Here is a 17,500-nt window from a genome sequence, read left to right on the forward strand (position 1 = left end):
TGTACCCCCAACCACAGTCATGTCACACAGATTACAAATAAATAATTTTATTATGAAATTGGAGGCTCTTCTCTCTTTCATGGGGAAGATCTGCAGTGCTTCTTAAGGCATTCACCCAGTGAATGAAACCCTTATGTTTTTTCTTTTCCCCTCCGTATGTTGTATCATCTCAGCGGTTAAAGTCTTGATAAGAAAAAGTTGTCAGAAATCAATTCTTCTTCCCCTAATAGTACTGGTGTGATAAAAGATCACACAGGGAATCTGCGAGAATTTACATACACATGCAAATGGCTGCTATCAGTTCACATGGAAGATCAGATAAGCCTATTATCTCGTGTTCTATGTATCAGCGTGTGACAAGAGTGTGGGGAAGGACATGAGTCTGGAGATACGGGAGTTGGCAGTGAAAGTCATGATGAGGAAATTCAGAAGAAAAAAAATCTAGATTGCAAAAATTTATCTGAAGATTTCTGGTCTAAGGGAAAAAGGTGTGTACAGAGATAGTGCAGTGCCCAGTTGCCTTTTTTAATAAGTGTCACAAAGAAATGAGTTCATGGAGAAATGGTTGTTTTGTTGTCACCATGTGCTGTGCTGAAGCGGCTGCCCACTGTGAGAACCTGGTGTCCTCCACTCAGGAGCAAGTCCTGGAAAAGGATTTGCCCCACGTAGTTCAGTCAGTTTTGTGTCTTCTGGGCTGGCATAGCTCTTCATCAGTGAGTTTAACACAAGTCCTCTGCAAGCTGTGAGGGAGAGCAGCCTGGAAAGGCATTTTTTAATAGTGGCACCTTGTTGCTCTTCATATTGGCAGTGCAGGAGAGAATTTGTACAGTAACCGTTTGTCTTTGAATTCAGAATTCAGAACTGTTTAATACAGAGACATTAGAGAATAGAGTGCATCTATACCCAAATCATATTTTCCTCACACTGTTGAATATTTTGAATCAGATTTTTTCCCCATCAAGATGCAGATACAGTAAGACAAGGTGAAAGAGTAGGTGCTCCACCTAGAAATTACCTTTGAGTACCCAGGAATGCTATTAGCCTCAACAGCCATCATCACCATTGTAAACAGCCTGCAGAGAGCATGTAGAAGAAAGGGCCAAGGTCCTACACCTTCATGGTGAGTGGCCACTTGTGCAATATCATGTAAGGAAGGCAGAGGTTTTGTGTTACTGAAGGAAAGTAGATCCTCCATTTCAGGGGAATTACAGTTGACTGGGTCTGTTCTGCCTCTTTGCGCAGGAAAGTGGTGGAGAGTTTGGCTCTAGAACCATGCTGAATGGGGAGTGAATTCCTGCAGGGAAACTTATCTTTGAAAAGCAACTGATTCTGGTAAATTTAATCCAAAAAGGTGAAAGTGGTGGATAGATAAGACAGACTGAAAACAAAGACTTAAAATGCAAGTGTTTATACAGCCTTGACTAAAACGTACTAGATATGATAAAAAGCCCATAGGGTGTAAAATAATTTCAAAATGGAAATTTTTAGCAGTGTCTGAGAAAAGCTGTCTAATACTCTGAGAAAATGATGTTCACTGCAATACAGAGTACATGCAGTGAATGTACCAGTGCCATGAAAGTGTATGTAAGAGACAACTGATTAAGGAGAAGCTGACATCCTTGCGTCTAGAACACCTAAAGCAAAAAGAAAATAGTCTAACTTCACTTTCATGGGAGCTGGAGTTAAGTTCAAAAGCAGATACTAGGTTTTTTATCAGTAGCAAATAAGAAAGTTAAGGTTCCATAGTGGACATTTTGACTTAAAGCCCTCCCTTTTTCTTGGAGAGCTGTAAGAAGTTGATAGTCCAGAGGAGAAAACATCTCTAATTTTTATAATAGCAAAAAGATGCTTTGTATTACCTCTGTATTCTTTAGCTAAAAAGCCAGATATAATTTTGAGTAGTTTGTTATGTTTATAGTATAGGTAGAGCCTATAGTGAGTGTTCCAAGAGCAGTAATTGGCCTTATGACATGTCTTCAGTTCCCTTCCTACCTGATCTCTGATTTGGGTAACTAGAGATTCAATACCGTTGTGTAGTCACAAACTAAACGTGAACCTATCAACTTTGAAAATCTTAAGACTAACACTCCATGCTGTGACAGAATGGCAGGAATTAAAGGAGGGCTGTGACATTCCTGCAGGGTGCTGAGAGACCACATCGTCCCCAAAAAAAGAATACCAAAATATTCCTTATGGAACACAAAAATACTGTGTTCAAGACCAGGCTGGATGGGAGTTTGAGCAACCTATACTTTAGTGGAAGATGTCCCTGCTCATGGCAGGTGTGTTGGAACTGGATGGCCTTTAAGATACTTTCATCCCAACCCATTCTGTGATTCTATGATGACTTGTACCACCTGCACTTGTATACGCTTTGCATTGCTGTAAAACCTTGAAGCTGTCTCAAACAGGAGTGTTCAGGATTCGATCTTAGTGGCAGAGAAACAGAGGCTGAAAGTGAGTTGCCAGTTATTCACCAAATCATGTGACCTGTCGGAGTTGCATTTTTCTTACTCCAGCTTTCTCATGCTTTTCCCATGCAAGAATCTGGTAACTGCCTCCATGGGGCAGGGAAGAACAGTGGCATCTACATTTTAATCAGGTCCTGAAATTTTTGTTTGCAGGTAAATCTGATGATCTGCAAAAGGCATATTTTTTAGCCTTCCAAAAGATTACATGTCTGCCATTTGTATAGAAAGTTACCTACAGTAGGGAAGGTGTTTGGGTTTGGGTGATTGGTGTTTTTTCTCCTATGGTTTCAATTGCATGGGCTCCTGACTAATGGCTGAAGCAGTTTGTTCAATTGGCATCAGCAGTGTATTAAAGGAGAGCGGAGCTATCTCAGAAATACAAAGAGCTAAAATATTTTGTAATCTGTTCTCACTCAGATGTATACTTCAAATTGCATTCCCACAGTTGAGGGAAATAATTTCAGTTATGCTGGTCACAGTAGAAAGCAGTCATTTTTTGAATGCTTTTTTTTTCATTAATGTAGATATGTTTCTGAGATGAGAAATTATGTTTCTTCTAATGATGGTTACATGTAGTTAATTTCCTTTTTCCTTTTTTAACAGCTTGGTGTGAAAGGCAGTTTCCTTTAAAGGGGGGGGGGGGAATAAAAGTGATACAGCTGATGTTCCTGTTGCCTTAGCAACACATTTATTTATTAGGGTCTGAAATGACATGAGTTAATATACCACATACCTGCTGATCGGCAAACTCTCCTATTTCAGCTCCAGTTGACAATTAAGTCCTGGACAGCTACAGCCAGGGGTTAATGTTACTCATTAGGAGAACTAGGTCATTACTGGGAAATCAAGGCACTTAAGGCAGCATGGATAAAATATAAAATTCAGCATCTCAAGGAGTGAGGGGTTTTATGTTAATTAACCTTATTTTCCTTTCATTAAAAAAAATTCTTTCATATATGCATATGACAGTGGATCAATTAATTGGTGGGAGAGAAAAAGAAGTAAGCTGTAGTTTACTTTCCTCTCCTACTCATCTTCATTTCCTTTGGAAGGGTTTCATTATTTTATGGAAAATTCTTATGTCTATATGATGAGTAAAAAGGGTATTAAAATTAGGAAGGGAATCATCATGGAAATCAGCTTTACCACAAGGGAATGAGCAAATAAAAGCCTTGGAAATGAAAATAAATAAGCTTTGCTAATACCTCACCTAAGGAGCAGAATATAAGCCCATCAGAGCTTGGAGATACTTAGAGGTACTTCTTTGCTTCTTTATTAAGCAGTTACATAGTTATTTGACCTTCAGAAACAGAAACTTTAGAGAACTAATTCAAGTTGTTGGTAAATACTGTATTTACAGAAAGCTGATCAGTGGTATAGCCAACAGTTACTCCTGTAGTTAGTAATTGGCTTCTGATTTCATTTTATTATGATATCTGAGTGGGAGTTTTAACTTGATAAGTCAAGTGATTTAATAAAGCTTTCCTGAAAGCCTTTATTTACTAACTTTAAGCAGACTTTATTCTGATACTGGAGAGCTTAATAGGCTGAAAAAAATAATCATATTAAAAGAAAGCTTATTTTTTTTTACTCACTGCTCCTCCAAATACACTTAGTTCTTTCACTCCTGCTAAGCACTGTACTTTCTTTACTATGTTTAAGCTCTGTGGCCCAATTCTGCTTCTCATTCATTTAGAGTAATTTGATGTAAGCCCCTTTTCCACTCCTGTAAAGTCAGGGTCGAAGCAGCAGGTTGCCTAGTGTGTATGTAGTAAAACGTTGTATCAGATTGTAAGAGCACTGTTACCGGTATCAAAAAGCAAAATTCAAACCCCATGACTGGATTTTTTTTCAATGGAATGGTTTTGCACTCTGACATAGCTGTTTTCTTAAATATAAGAAAAAAGTTAAATAACATTAAGACTCTGCCTGAAATATCACAAGGAAAAACTATCCTTCTTCATTCACTCTGTGCTATCCAGACACTTGCAGAGGCCACTTCAGTGGCTGTCCTCTGAAGCCTGTTCCAACAAATGCTTCAGCCATGGCTGAAAAACCGCTTTTGAGTTACGTAAGACTACAAGTGCATCACGTGGACCTTTGAAGATTATTTACATTTGGAATAGATGTATCAGTTTGCTGTAATAGGTCCAGTAAGCTCAGCTCTCCCTTGTTCCATGGTAAAAAACTCATTTTATGGTGGTTTTCTTCTTTGCTGCAATTGTGAAGTCTTTGAGAAGAAACACATGTGAACTGCTAGGACTAAGGAGTCCCCTCAGTGCTCTGGAGGAAGGGGTTTTTGCTCTTCCAACGATTGCTATCAAAGCAATCCTTTTCTGTGCCATTCACCCAGGCTGGTTTTGGAGTTTCTATTTCAAACCTCTTCCTTCTGTCTTTGTCAAGGTCAGTTCCTCAGGTCTTTCCTCATATGTAGTTTCCTTGTGCAGCGAATTTGCACCTCACCTTTCTACAGTTTCTCAACCTTTCCCATCTCCGTCATTTCACTGCCTGTACAGGGAACCTTGGAACCTTCTACAACACATTGGTCCCTGTTTTCTCTGAAGCCCTGTTGTGCAACCTGACTGGGTCATCCTCTTGGTCTCTAGACTGGTTTCAAGTTTTCCCCATGTGAACTGGTTTTGTGTTGCATTTTTTCACCATCTCCTTTACTTCTTCACTCAGTTCACTATTTCTTTGTCATGCTGTTCTTGAGAACCTGGTTATATTGATCAGACCTTATTTATCCCCTTTGCTTTTTTCTGGCTCACATCTAAGAGTTTTAGTCACACATGGAAAGGACAAGTAATCATTACTGCTTTCTGTCTCTCCAACCCATCTCCTGTACTTTCTTAACCAAGTAGTCCATTTTCCTGGTTTTCCTTATTTTCAGTGCATATAAAACAGTTCTTTATTCTGCAAAGACCAGTAACTTTGTTCTGAATCCAGTAGAGGGATCACTGACAGTGAAAACAAGATCTGTGTTTTCATTCCAGATGTTAGATCCTGCCTGGGTTTTAGCAGCCTGACTTCTAGTGGAAGGTGTCCCTGGCCATGGGAGAGGACAGGGAGGTTGGAACGAGATGGTTTTATAGTCCCTTCCAACCCAAAGTATTCTGTGATTCTGTGACCTGCAATAGTAGGACTGTCTGACTCAGCTTTAGTCTAAGGTGTGCCCAGCACAAATGGACTTTTCAGTGACTGGGTGCAGAAGGACTTTTTTCAAAGGCTTGTCTACATTTTTAGGAAGACTTCCAGTTTGACTCAGACACATGTGAATATTCAGTTCTTACTCTAAAACAAAAAGAGGTTCAAATACTTAAAACAGAGGCTTATTTGAAATTTAATGCACAGAATCATAGAATCATAGAATCAGCTAGGTTGGAAAAGACCTTTAGTATCATCAAGTCCAACCATTACCTCAGGACTGCCAAGACCACCAATAACCGTATCACTGAGGGCCTCATCTACACAGTTCTTGAACACTTCCAGGGATGGTGATTCCACCACTTTCCTGAGAAACCTGTTCTAAAACCTGATCATCCTCTCTGTGAAGAAATTCTTCCCAATATCCAGTCTAAACCTCCCCTGGTGTAGCTTTGAGGTTGTTACCTCTTGTCCTATCACTTGTTACTTGAGACAAGAGGCCATACCCCACCTCACTCCAGCCTCCTTTCAGGTAGTTGTAGAGAACAGTAAGGTCCCCCTTGACCGTTCTCTTCTCCAGACTAAACCCCCCCTTCCAGTTCCCTCAGCCTTTCACACTTGTGCTCCAGACCTTTCACCAGCTTTGTTGCCCTTTTCTGAACCCGCTCCAGCACCTCAGTGTCTTTCTTGTAGAGAGGAGCCCAGAACTGAACCCAGGATTCGAGGTGCAGCCTCACCAGTGCCAAGTACAGGGGATGATCACTGCTCTGCTCCTGCTGGCCACACTATTTCTGATACAGGCCACAATGCTGTTGGCCTTCTTGGATACCTGGCCACAAGCTGGCTCATGGTCAAGCTGGCTCATGTTCAGCAGCTGTCAGTCAGCACCCCCAGGTCCTTTTCTACCGAGCAGCTTTCCAGCCACTCTGCCCCAAGCCTGTAGCATTCCATGAATTTGTTGTGGCCCACATGCAGGAATTAGCACTTTGCCTTGTTGAACCTCGTACCATTGGCCAGAGCCCACCAATCCAGCCTGTGCAGATCTCTCTGCAGAGCCACCCTGTCCTTCTACAGATCAACACTCCCAACCAACTTGATGTTGTCTGCACATTTACTGAGGGTGCACGCAATCCCCTCATCCAGATAATCAGTGAAGAAATTAAACAACACTGGCCCTAACAACAAGCCAGGAGGGTGTTAGTCTCCACTAGTGACTGGTTGCCAGAGAGATGTGATACTATTTACCAACATGCTTTGGGCTCAGCAAAGATACGGTTTGCAGTTTTACTAGGTAGTGGTTTGTTTGTTGTGTTTTGTTTTGGGCTTTTTTTTCATGTTCTTTGGATGCTCTTGAAAACTTTTGGCAGAATTTTTCTAGAAGGTTCTATAGTCCAAGGTAGCCTCAGTCTTGGGAAACATCATAAACAAGGACGGTAGAGGTTTTAGAGGTAGAAGTCCCAGGCAAATTTTAGCAGATAGTGCCACCAGCCCCATTTGTAATTCACAATACCTCAGACCACAGTTTCTGAATATCCTCCAAGAGATAAAAATATTTCATAAGCAAGTGATATAATATTCCTCCTTATTTTCACTAGTGTTAGGGTGGGTTATATTTCTTCCTTCAAAGTTCTTTTTAATTAGTTTCCTCTTCTTAGTGCACTGCAGTTCTCTTCTGCCTTTCCCTTCTTCTCCTCCCTGCTCTCTTTTCTCTGTGTTTTCACCCTTTTTCCCCTCCCTTTGTCCTCTAATCTCTGCTTTTCCTCAGTTGTCTTTGTGCAAACCCTGACTCAATGAAATGAGTTGATTCCTCATTCTGAAAGCAGTGCTATTTGTAGTTGCTTTAATCTTGTTGAATAATGAGTTTCAAGCCTTGGTCTTGGTGCCAAGAAATTTCCTGCTTAGGAGCTTCATGCTTGGAGCTGGCAGCTTCACGGATCCAAAAAGGATGAGTTATCTTAGGTACCTGAGCTAATTCCTCTCAGGATATTGCTCAGTAGGGATGAGGAGTTACTTTTTGCCCCAGGCAGGGTATTTGGTGCAGTATTAAGTGGTTGTGGTTTGATGATGTGAGTCCACCATGGAAATCACAGGGGGGCCACAGGATCTCTTATGGTGGGATTGCCATTCCCAGGCAAATGTGTAGTAATGTCGTTTTTACGTAGTATTTTATATTTAATTCTTTTTCTGTTCTTCTGAGGAACCAACTGAGTAGATTCTTACCCACTTATTGTCATTTTCATACCTGTCTACTATGGCCATAACGTGACGTTTTTTATAGTATGTTGAATCACAGTGACAGATACTGTGTATGGTTATCAGGGCTGTCACAGTCACTCAGGTTATTTTATCTCTCCTCCTGACAACAGGAAGCAGTTTGTTAAGTTACCTTTTGAACACAATAGGAAGTTAATTTTTTATCTTTTTTTTATTTGGGGACAGTCCATAGCAGTTATGAGGTTGTGTTGACTAAAATGTTTTTTTTTTAATCTGAATCCTATACTTGTGAAAACCTAGGTTCACCAAGGTAAAGAAATTAAAAGGTATTTGAATGAAAGTGCATGATTTTTACACCAAGGTAACTGAGACCAAACACCAGTTTTTATCTTCAAAGGTTAATCTCTGTGTAGGAAATAAGCAGAAGGCTCAACGACTGACACTGATCCTGAGGTTTCTTTGGTTAGAGAATGCACAATATTTTATTTTGAGTTTTTTCTTCATGAATTGTGAGCGGAGAAGAAGAATCTAAACAATAAACTCCCAAGGTTCTTTTTTTTTTTTTTTTATATGAATCTCTCCTAGATAACGCAAGATAGGAGAAAATGCTTTTCTAGCGTAAAGCAAAATGTCACCCATTTTTCTCAGGCCAGCAATTTGAAAAAAATCAGAAGGTAAAATATATTCCTCACTGTAAATACCTCACAGGCTATAACAGAAAATAAAACACTGTATTTGCCAGTATTGTTTGGCTGCTTTGTGCCTCTCTAGTGACACTTTTTAATTCCTTGGTTTGCAGAGGTGTTTTGTAAGGATCAGGACCTTTTTTGCTTGTAGAACCTCCAAATTGCTAGCCAAAAATTATTCTGTATGATCGTTTCTTTCAGTGACACTTATGCAAAAGCATTTTCTTCTACTTGACTCCATTTTCTGTTAACTGAGGGAGTATTAGATATTGTGGTAACTTTTGATGCTGATGATGGCAGACAGTGTTTAGAGGCACAATTACAGCAAAGACATTTTGTAAGCATAAAAGCTGAAGAAGAAAACTCATTGGAGTTAACTACATATTTACAGTCTACCTCCACCTCTTATTGGAAATGTAAAAAGATGGAAAAATGCTGTGATAAATTGAATAGATGGAAAGCAATTAACTTTTCTTTCATGTCTGCATTTTCATAGTTATTTTTTTCTCCTGTTTCTTTTCTAATAGCTCTTTCCCAGCAGTACTATTTCCTCTTTTGCAGTTAAAATGAACATTGTTACCAGAAATTTTGTATTAGAATTTTAAATTTTTTGTCCCTTTTTATTTTTTCCCAATCTTAATATAGAAATGCATATTAAAATAATTTGAATGAGGGAAGTCCTCTGTCCTCCATGAAAATAATTACTAGAATGTGGTTTTCATTTTGATATATTGAATATTCATTTGGGTATCTTGAATAGGCTTGCAACATAAGTCCTCTTACTTCAAGAAGAATATTATACTACTGAAGTATTTACTGACTCTGATCCTCACCACTTTTTTGTAAATGAAAGCTCCTATAAGACCGTATCTTACAGATGGGGAAACCTGGGCAGAGCCGTCTCGTGGGAAATCAGTGTTGGGAAAAGACCAGAACTCTGCGATTCTCTGTTATTAAGGCCAAGCTTATTTTTTTTGTGTGACTATACTGCCACTTTCTAACATTATTAGATTATAATAAACCTTAAAATATATTCAAATTTTTCTGAGCTCAAGATTTAATGTAAAGTATGGAAGTGTAATACAGTAAATACTGTAATGCAGTGAAAATAATCCCTTATATTGTTCTTTAGGTTAGGTTTGACATGAAACGAAGCCCCATTTTTAGCTCAGCAGAGTGAATGCAAAGACTGCACCACTTATCAATGTTTTGCTGCTTGCTTCTGGAGAATGCCCTGGATAGATACAGGGTCAACAGGAGGCTGATGTCATGAGGCCTCTTATCAGCCCGTGGCATCCTTCATCACCCTCCCCAAGTCTGTACCATATCAGTCAAAACATTAAAGAACCTCAAGTTCCCATTCTTTACTGTTCTTCCCATTCACCCAAACAAAGAATGTTACTGGGATAAAGGCACCTTCCAGCTCATGGCTCTGGGTGTGAAAAAGGTTCACTCTTGCCTTGCAGCCTCCTCTCAGCAGCAGAGAATGCTTGTGCTTTTCTTCACCTTCATTCTTTCAAAAATGTTAACTTTTACGAGGGATTTTACACATTTTCTGCCTTTTCCTCCATGGTGCTTCTCCATCCTCTCTGCACTGTACTTCCCTGCTAATGCTTCTGCATGCCTTTGCTCTCTGTTTTCTCTTCTTTGGTTCTCCCCCTTTAATAGTCATGCAGTTTTACTTTTGCTTCCTAACTTATGTCTTTACTGTTTTTTTTCCTGACCTTTTCTGTACCTCTGATAGCACTCTCAAATGCTCTCTGCAAGCCATGTTCAAGTCTGATTTTTTCTATATTCTTTTCCCCAAGCCTGTGCCTTTTTCTTCTTCTCTTCTATTTATACTGTATTTATCTTCCTGCCCCCTCCTGAGTTTGGATATGTCATCATTTTTTTAAGCTTTCAACTTGAATATTTGTTTTGGGTTTTTTTCTTCTCTTCTCATGGTTCTCTTCTGAGGTTATTTTGCCCTCCCCATCTGCCTTGTTTGCTGTCAGACTTGCGCCTCACTATTTCACTTTCCCAAAAACTGAAGGACCACTGTCATCCACAGTAAGGTCTGTGTCTTAAAAACTACATTCCCATCAATATTAATTATTGATTCTGTGCTCACAGACTTCCCCAGCCATGTTGCTGTCCCTCATTCCATGGGGGAATGTCCCGCCATCCGTGCACTTTCTCTGGCTGATGTCTCTCATCCCTTCCTTTCCACCACAGGTGGCTCTTGGCTCGCTGGTCCTCTGTCTCTATGACTGCTGCCCAGCTTCATAAATAATGACTGATACTTCAGTGGCCTAGTTTATCAACCATTTTCTAGCAATAATTGCAGGTAGGCAGAAATCTGTCTTTTAGATCTTGCTATATATCCTAAAAGATAAAAAAAAAAAAAAGAAAAAAGAAAAAAAGAAATGCTACTTTAACTTACGGAGATTTTGTGCTTCTTTTAGCATTGCCATTTGTCACTGTTGCCCATCTGACATTCAGGTGATTTTACAAAATGGGAAACAAAAGGAGACGTACCCATTGTGAATTGCTTGGATTTAAGGTGCTACAAAAAGTGGAGTATTACTGCATGCCCTCACAATTTGGAATTCTCTACCACTGAAAATCTCCCATGCTAAATGTCCTAAGAAGATTACGATCAACCTTTTTAATATTGCTTTTAGCTGAGCTTATTTGTAACCCTTTCAAAATACCTTGAGATAGCATGACAATGCTGTTGCTATCACAGTCATTGTGTGCCCTTTACACAGTATTTTCTCAAATAATAAGACCTTCTCATCTTGTTTAACACTACTGCATTACTGATTAACTTGCATAAACTGTAGGTTTTTATAATTTTTTTTAATAGAGTGTATTTATTTTCCCCTTTGAGCAAGACCTGTCTCTTTTCCACAACTCTTCTAATTCATAGCTGATACATCTTCCTCCAGATCCTAAATAACTGTGATTATCACCATGTAGGATAACTTTCTATATACTTAAAAAATTAAACTTCAGTCACAGAAGACCATATGCATCATTTACTAAATTTCACTCAAATTCAAGAGATGAATATGCAGAAAATAATGTAAAGGGCCAAATTCTTCAAATATTTATTTATTTATTTATTTTTATAATTTAATATGTTTCACATCACTGGTCAGGGATGTTGGTATACTGCAGCCCCAGGGTTAACTCAAATTTGGCTGGTCTCTCTGCACATTCTTTCCAGTTCCAGCAAAGGATAAGGCTGGAGGGCTCAGGCTGAAAAAAAAAGTGTTTTGAAGACTGTCGCCATTGGTCTTATAGAGGAGCATCATTCTAGTGCTATGAAGTTGCTTTTTTAATCATTTTAGGTTGAAAAGAGGGATGTCAAGTCATCAATTAATCCTGACAGCATCCTTCTGTGGTGAAAAAATAATACTCTCACACCCATTTTATAAACAGAAAATCTGAGGCAGAGATAATGGAGGCTCAGAGCTGGTGCTGCTGATACCACCACCCTCTCATTCCTCATTGCAAGGACAGTCGTGAAAGTTTTATTTTCGATTAAAAAGGGAAGTCACTAAATCAGGCTGAACTCTGGGCCACATTCCCATAACCAGACCACTAAAGCTCAGCCAGTTCTTAAGAGAGACTTCAAATCCCTCTATTAAAATGTTTTAGACAAAAAAAAAATGGGTAAGAAAATTGAGCGTGCAGTATTGAAACATGGAGATTAAATGTCTCCAGTGACAGTGCTCTCAAATCCAAGTATAGGTGTGGTGCCTGTGTCTGTTTTATAGCACTTACAGCTGGAGTTTGGCTATTCTGATATTTTCGTGTTCTTACGATGAAATTTAGAGCATCTTCAGACCATGCTCAATTCTTATTTTTCCATTGCCAGATGCATATCAAATCAAGTAAAAATACAAGAGCATTTCAAATAACTAAAGTAAACAACAAAGCCAGATCCTGGAAGCAAATTAACTTGATTTTTCCCGTATTATCTTAAAAGTTTTCATTTTACTGTCAGGCTTTTATACAGTTTTTCAGTTCTTCTTAAGGGAATATAATATTAAGGGAATATATAATCAATATTGTTTAATAAAGCTCAAAAATGCAACAGATGCAGCCAAAAGTGCACATCATTTTGAGCAGATCTTTACAGAACAGACATTCCATATTGTGTTCGTCTTTTCCCACAATCACTGCTATGGCAATCTGGTGTGTTCAGCAGTTGTTGCTGAGTAAGGCAGACTGGATTGTATATGATTTTCTCCATGTCAGCCAAGAAACAGAGCTCTCTTCTTTTTGTTGCAGTAAAGAGGTGGTCTTGTACTATTTATTGCTTTCTCCCAGGAGCAGCTATACTTGCAATAATAATAATATACTTCAATCTGTAGGTGCACGTACTGGAACCTTTCTGTAGGTCTTACCCAAATATAAAATGGTTGTGGTGTTGAAAAGTCATGGAGGCTGGGAAATTGAATAAGATGACCTCCCAGATAGAAAAGCTACAAGATTCACAAAATGTGTCATTAAAATTTGGGAGTATCACATAAAAGCAAGGTATTTTAAAAGGGTGTATGGAAGGAGGATCACCTACAGCAAAAAACCCGTAAGAGAGGCTCCACTTCCAGCAGAGGAAACATTTCTTCTTTCAGCATTCCTTCTGGGTGCCAAATTTTCCTTCTGTTCTTCCCCACCTATTAAACAAAGCTGCAACTTCCAATTCCTATCAGTTTTCCTAAATATGTGCAGCTTATGTGGCTTCAACGAGCTGTAAGGCTCCATATTCTCTTGCCAGCTCCTTGACAGTGTGGCTCCAACAGCATCCTCCACTTTTGGCTGCCTCTGGGACCCCTGGTCTCTTCTGGAAAGCGAGAAGGAAAGCATATCCTATGCTGGAAGGACTTTTTGTGACTGTAGAGCTGATAGTAGGGCTGTGAAGAGCTTGGAAAGCTCTGTAAGCATCACAGCTCAGTCTGTCAAGGCTGCCTCCTCTGTGTATGAGGATGTTTTGGTCCATCTCAGGATGAGCTGGGCATCACTTAGCATCAGATACAGAATGGGGGCTCATCAGGATCACTTCGAAAGCACCCACAAAAGCCTGCCTTGGGGAATCTGAGGCTAACAGGAAATGTTACCACATTACCGTGAATTACACTGTCTCCCAGCATCAAAGCTATTTTCCTTGCAAACTTGCACATTTCTGGTAGATATGTTTTCTTCTAGCCAAGTCTGAGTCTTCTGTTATAATCCCATTTTTCCTCTTTCAGCTGGGCATTCAGAGGCAGCTAAAATACAGACAGCACATTTTTGCCCTTTACTTACCTACCAAAAACATGTGGCCATTTTAAGCATGAGAATGCAAGCAAACCAGTAGGCAGTACTGGAACCTTTGCAATGGGAAGAAATTCTCTCTCCAAGCCAGTGCTCATATCCACTTCTGTTACTGGAACTGCCATGAAAACTCCTGGTTCACAGATGTGAAACAAATTACGAAGCTAATGCAGTTGCATTCCTCCTTATTATTGGGAACAAAACAAATCTGGAAGATGGAGGACTTCTTAAAGTAATTATTGTCTGCCTTTATTTTAAGAAAATGCAACTAATTCTGAAAACTCCTCAATTCCTGAAGATTTTTCAGCCTAGAAAAGTCACATTAATTATAAGATTAATTTGTTTTAATTCCCTAAACCAAAAATATTGACTGAATGAGAAATTAACACATGTAGAGCTGCAGATGTCATTTGGCTTCAGATTTCCTGAATTATATAATTATTATCTTTCATATAACAGTGTGACAAACCTACAGATTCATTCTACAAGATTAGTCTGTGAAGAAAGACACCAGGGCAGCTGAGCTATAGATTTTCCATTAATACAGGAAGGAAAACAGTGGAATTTTCTAAATAATAAATAAAACCAAAATATTTTAAAGACATATGGTGCACATCTGTCTGAAATACAGTAATTTAAAGCAGAGTAATTAAGTGCAAGATACAATGTTCACCTTAGAGTGGAAGCATTATTTAATTTTAAATATAACTTAGTAAATTTGGGAAATCTAGATAATCTGTGGTACCTTTTTGAACCTTTCATTCTGTGCTAGAAGATAGCTTACCAAACTGACTTTTTATTTACTTTTTAGAGAACCAGCCTTGCGTTTCAAGACATTGTCATATTAATTCAAACCTTTAATATTATATTCAGCTGAAATTATGAGCATTTTTTGTTTTAACTTCCAATTAACTCCTTAAAAGTCTAAAGGTAGAAGATGCCTTCTGTTATTCCTTTCTTTTTTACCTAAATGGATCAGAAGCTTTTTATGAATATAACATGGTTTCATTCAATTCCAGTTTGGGAAATCCTGTGGGTTCAGTAAAAGTTTTTTGAGTCACCTATTCCTCTTGAAATGGAGATTGTATGTATACTTTTGGACAGAAAACAGAAAAAAAAAAGTTGGGGTTTTTTTTTTCCCACCCTATCCTTTTTTTTAATATCATTTTTGCCTTCAGCTGGGTGAGATATTACTCAGTCCTTCTCACTTTCAAGTATGGTAATTTGAAGAGTTAAAGGCATCATTTGAAGACAGGGAAGGAGATAAGAATCTGATTTAAACTGAGTTTTGATCCCAAGAGCTGCACTGGGTAAAATGCTTAACTGTGAAACGAAGCAAGGAGAGAAACTGCTGAAGATGTTTAGTTCCCAGAAGTACTATTCAAGAGAAATACTGTTCTGATAAACAAAAAAAAGAAACAAAAACTAGTTCCACAGGTAAATATAAATTATGCTGATATAAGTCCTGTTTATTTTAAGGGAACATGACAAAGGTCCAGAAACTTTCTTTGAAGTCCTGCTGAAACTGAAAGAAAAAGATCTACCTTTTCGTGTGTCCGTTCTTGGAGAGGCTTTCAGTGAAATTCCAGGTACCTTTCCTTTATTTTTTCTTTACTGTAAGGTTAGCATAAAGTAGATATTTCCAGAAGTAATTTTCATGTACATATTATATTAGTGGAAAGAACATGTTTAAAATCTTCATAGTTATAAAACTAAATAATATAAATATGTTGTAAAATTAAAATTATTAAAAGCAGTAAGCATCTTTGATTTTACTTGGCAGTACAAAACCTTATTTATGACTTGTGTTTCAGTAGCACTTCTGTATTTATTTATATAGAGACATAGGTGTGAGTGAGTGGATGGTTCAGATAGGAAACAAAATCTTTCAGGTCAGGGTCACTCAACTGAAATCCAGACTGAGATTTTAGCAGGTGAAAACAGTTAGTTCCCTTTCAAATACAGGGTTAAGGACTTCTGTGGAGATTTCTGGTTTGTATCTGGCATGAAAGTGGTCATTAATCTTTAATACTTTTATACCACTCTTCTGCACACTCTCCGTTTCTTGGTTTCTGATAACCACTCCTCTATAAACGGTTTCACCAATTTGAAAAAGAAATAGGTTTTATTCTGAATACACACAGCTTTGTGCCTGAGATATTTTGGCAATAAAGCGAATAGTCAAATCCTATACTGGGTGCACTTGTAGTAAATTAAATCTTTTTAAAATGTACGTTAATAATGAGTAAACTTCAAAATATGTGATGTCTCAGTTCATATGTGATTTCCAAAAGGTGTACTAGGCATCCTTCCATTTCTTCAGTCTGTAAAAATAGACTTCGGATTAGTGTATTTGTCAGTTCTGTTGTATCTGTTGCTGCTGGACTGGTGATATTTCAATTAGTTTAGATTTGGTTTTGCAGTTTTTAAGACACCAAGAAATTGATCTGATCCAAATAAGTTTTGGGTCCCCAGCTGTGGCACAACTGGTTTGGAAAAAAGGATAACAGTTTGGCAGCAGGAAATTCTTTGTGGTTTCTGTCCACTTCTTTTTAGACAGTTTCTGAAAGCCTGTTCTTCTAGGCAAGTCTTATCGCAGATCCCAAGGCAATGTTGCTTTCCAGACTGAATGCACCAGATTTCTTAGAAGGAGAAATTTCTAAGGAATGTGTGACAGATAGGAATGTATGATGGTGCACTGCGGGAACAGATTCTATTGACACTCATTTTGGATGTTGTTACATATCTCATTTGTGGCTTCAGTACTTATGAATAATGTAGATCATCTTAAATTTATGCCAGTATATCAAATCTATATGCCGTACCTCTTGTCTTGTCAATTCATTCATCCTCATGTATAAATAGATTCTATATAAAGGGCAACATGATGAAATGTGTCTCATCACAATGTATTTGATAGGGCCATATTCATACAAATGACATATGCAGGTCATTGCTAACAAGTACCAATAAAACCTGTTGCACATGCTTTACTGAAAAATCTATTTAAGTAATGTTTTACAGATTTTTTAATTTTTTTTTATAAGTTATGGACACTGTGTTTCCTCTCCCTTCAATTATGGGACCAAATTGCCTCAGTATTATAAATATCACCTTTACAGTCATTGCTAAGAGAAAAAGTGCATAACGTATTTCATAATTCAGTAATCATTCTTTCTCTTTTTTGGAAGATCCAATTTTTCAGTAGCTTGCTGGTTTGAAATAAACAGCAAATATCCAATAAGAGGTTAAGAAATGTTTAATTTTCAGTGGTGCTGAAGCTTGAGTTTAAGCTCTGAAGGAATCAAGAGATACAACTTAGGGCTTCAGGCAAGTATGCTTCAGAGTGCAATTCTTTGTGGAAGACAGCAAGTACGTCCATGACTGGCTCTTATTTGAACTTTGTCAGTGGTGAAGGAATTCAGGCAGGCAAGTATCCCAGCAATAACGAGGAAGTTACTCGTTATGAGTGGCAGTTGTGTCTATCTCATCTTTGATCTTCATGCACATAGTGCATTAAAGGTTTACAACCCTTTTCTGTCATTGGTACTCCTCTGTCCTAGGGTATAAGCTGCACTTTCAGTGTAGGTTTATGGTACATCAAATTTTGGCTTGATAAAGATAGCAGCAGAGCAATGTGCATGTTTGGAAGGCTGGTACAGACATCTGAGGCCCATACCA

General features: G+C 38.4%; 1 protein-coding gene across 8 annotated transcripts in view; it reads left to right on the plus strand.

Annotated features, from left to right (window-relative positions):
• Positions 1–17,500, plus strand: part of GTDC1 (glycosyltransferase like domain containing 1) — a 183,512-nt gene that overhangs the window by 149,598 nt on the left and 16,414 nt on the right. For 7 of the 8 annotated variants that reach the window (XR_004549561.1, XM_034061919.1, XM_034061923.1 and 4 more), the window contains one exon: positions 15,299–15,408. The exons of the other annotated variant lie outside the window; for it this stretch is intronic. Coding sequence is in view for 6 of the 7 variants with exons in the window: in XM_034061919.1 (XP_033917810.1) it covers positions 15,299–15,408 (110 nt within the window). In the remaining variant the exon portion in view is untranslated. The remainder of the gene's footprint in view (positions 1–15,298; positions 15,409–17,500) is intronic. 8 annotated transcript variants of the gene reach the window in all.

This window comes from Melopsittacus undulatus, chromosome 4, assembly GCF_012275295.1.
Source record: "Melopsittacus undulatus isolate bMelUnd1 chromosome 4, bMelUnd1.mat.Z, whole genome shotgun sequence".
In the NCBI taxonomy this organism is placed as follows: domain Eukaryota; kingdom Metazoa; phylum Chordata; class Aves; order Psittaciformes; family Psittaculidae; genus Melopsittacus; species Melopsittacus undulatus.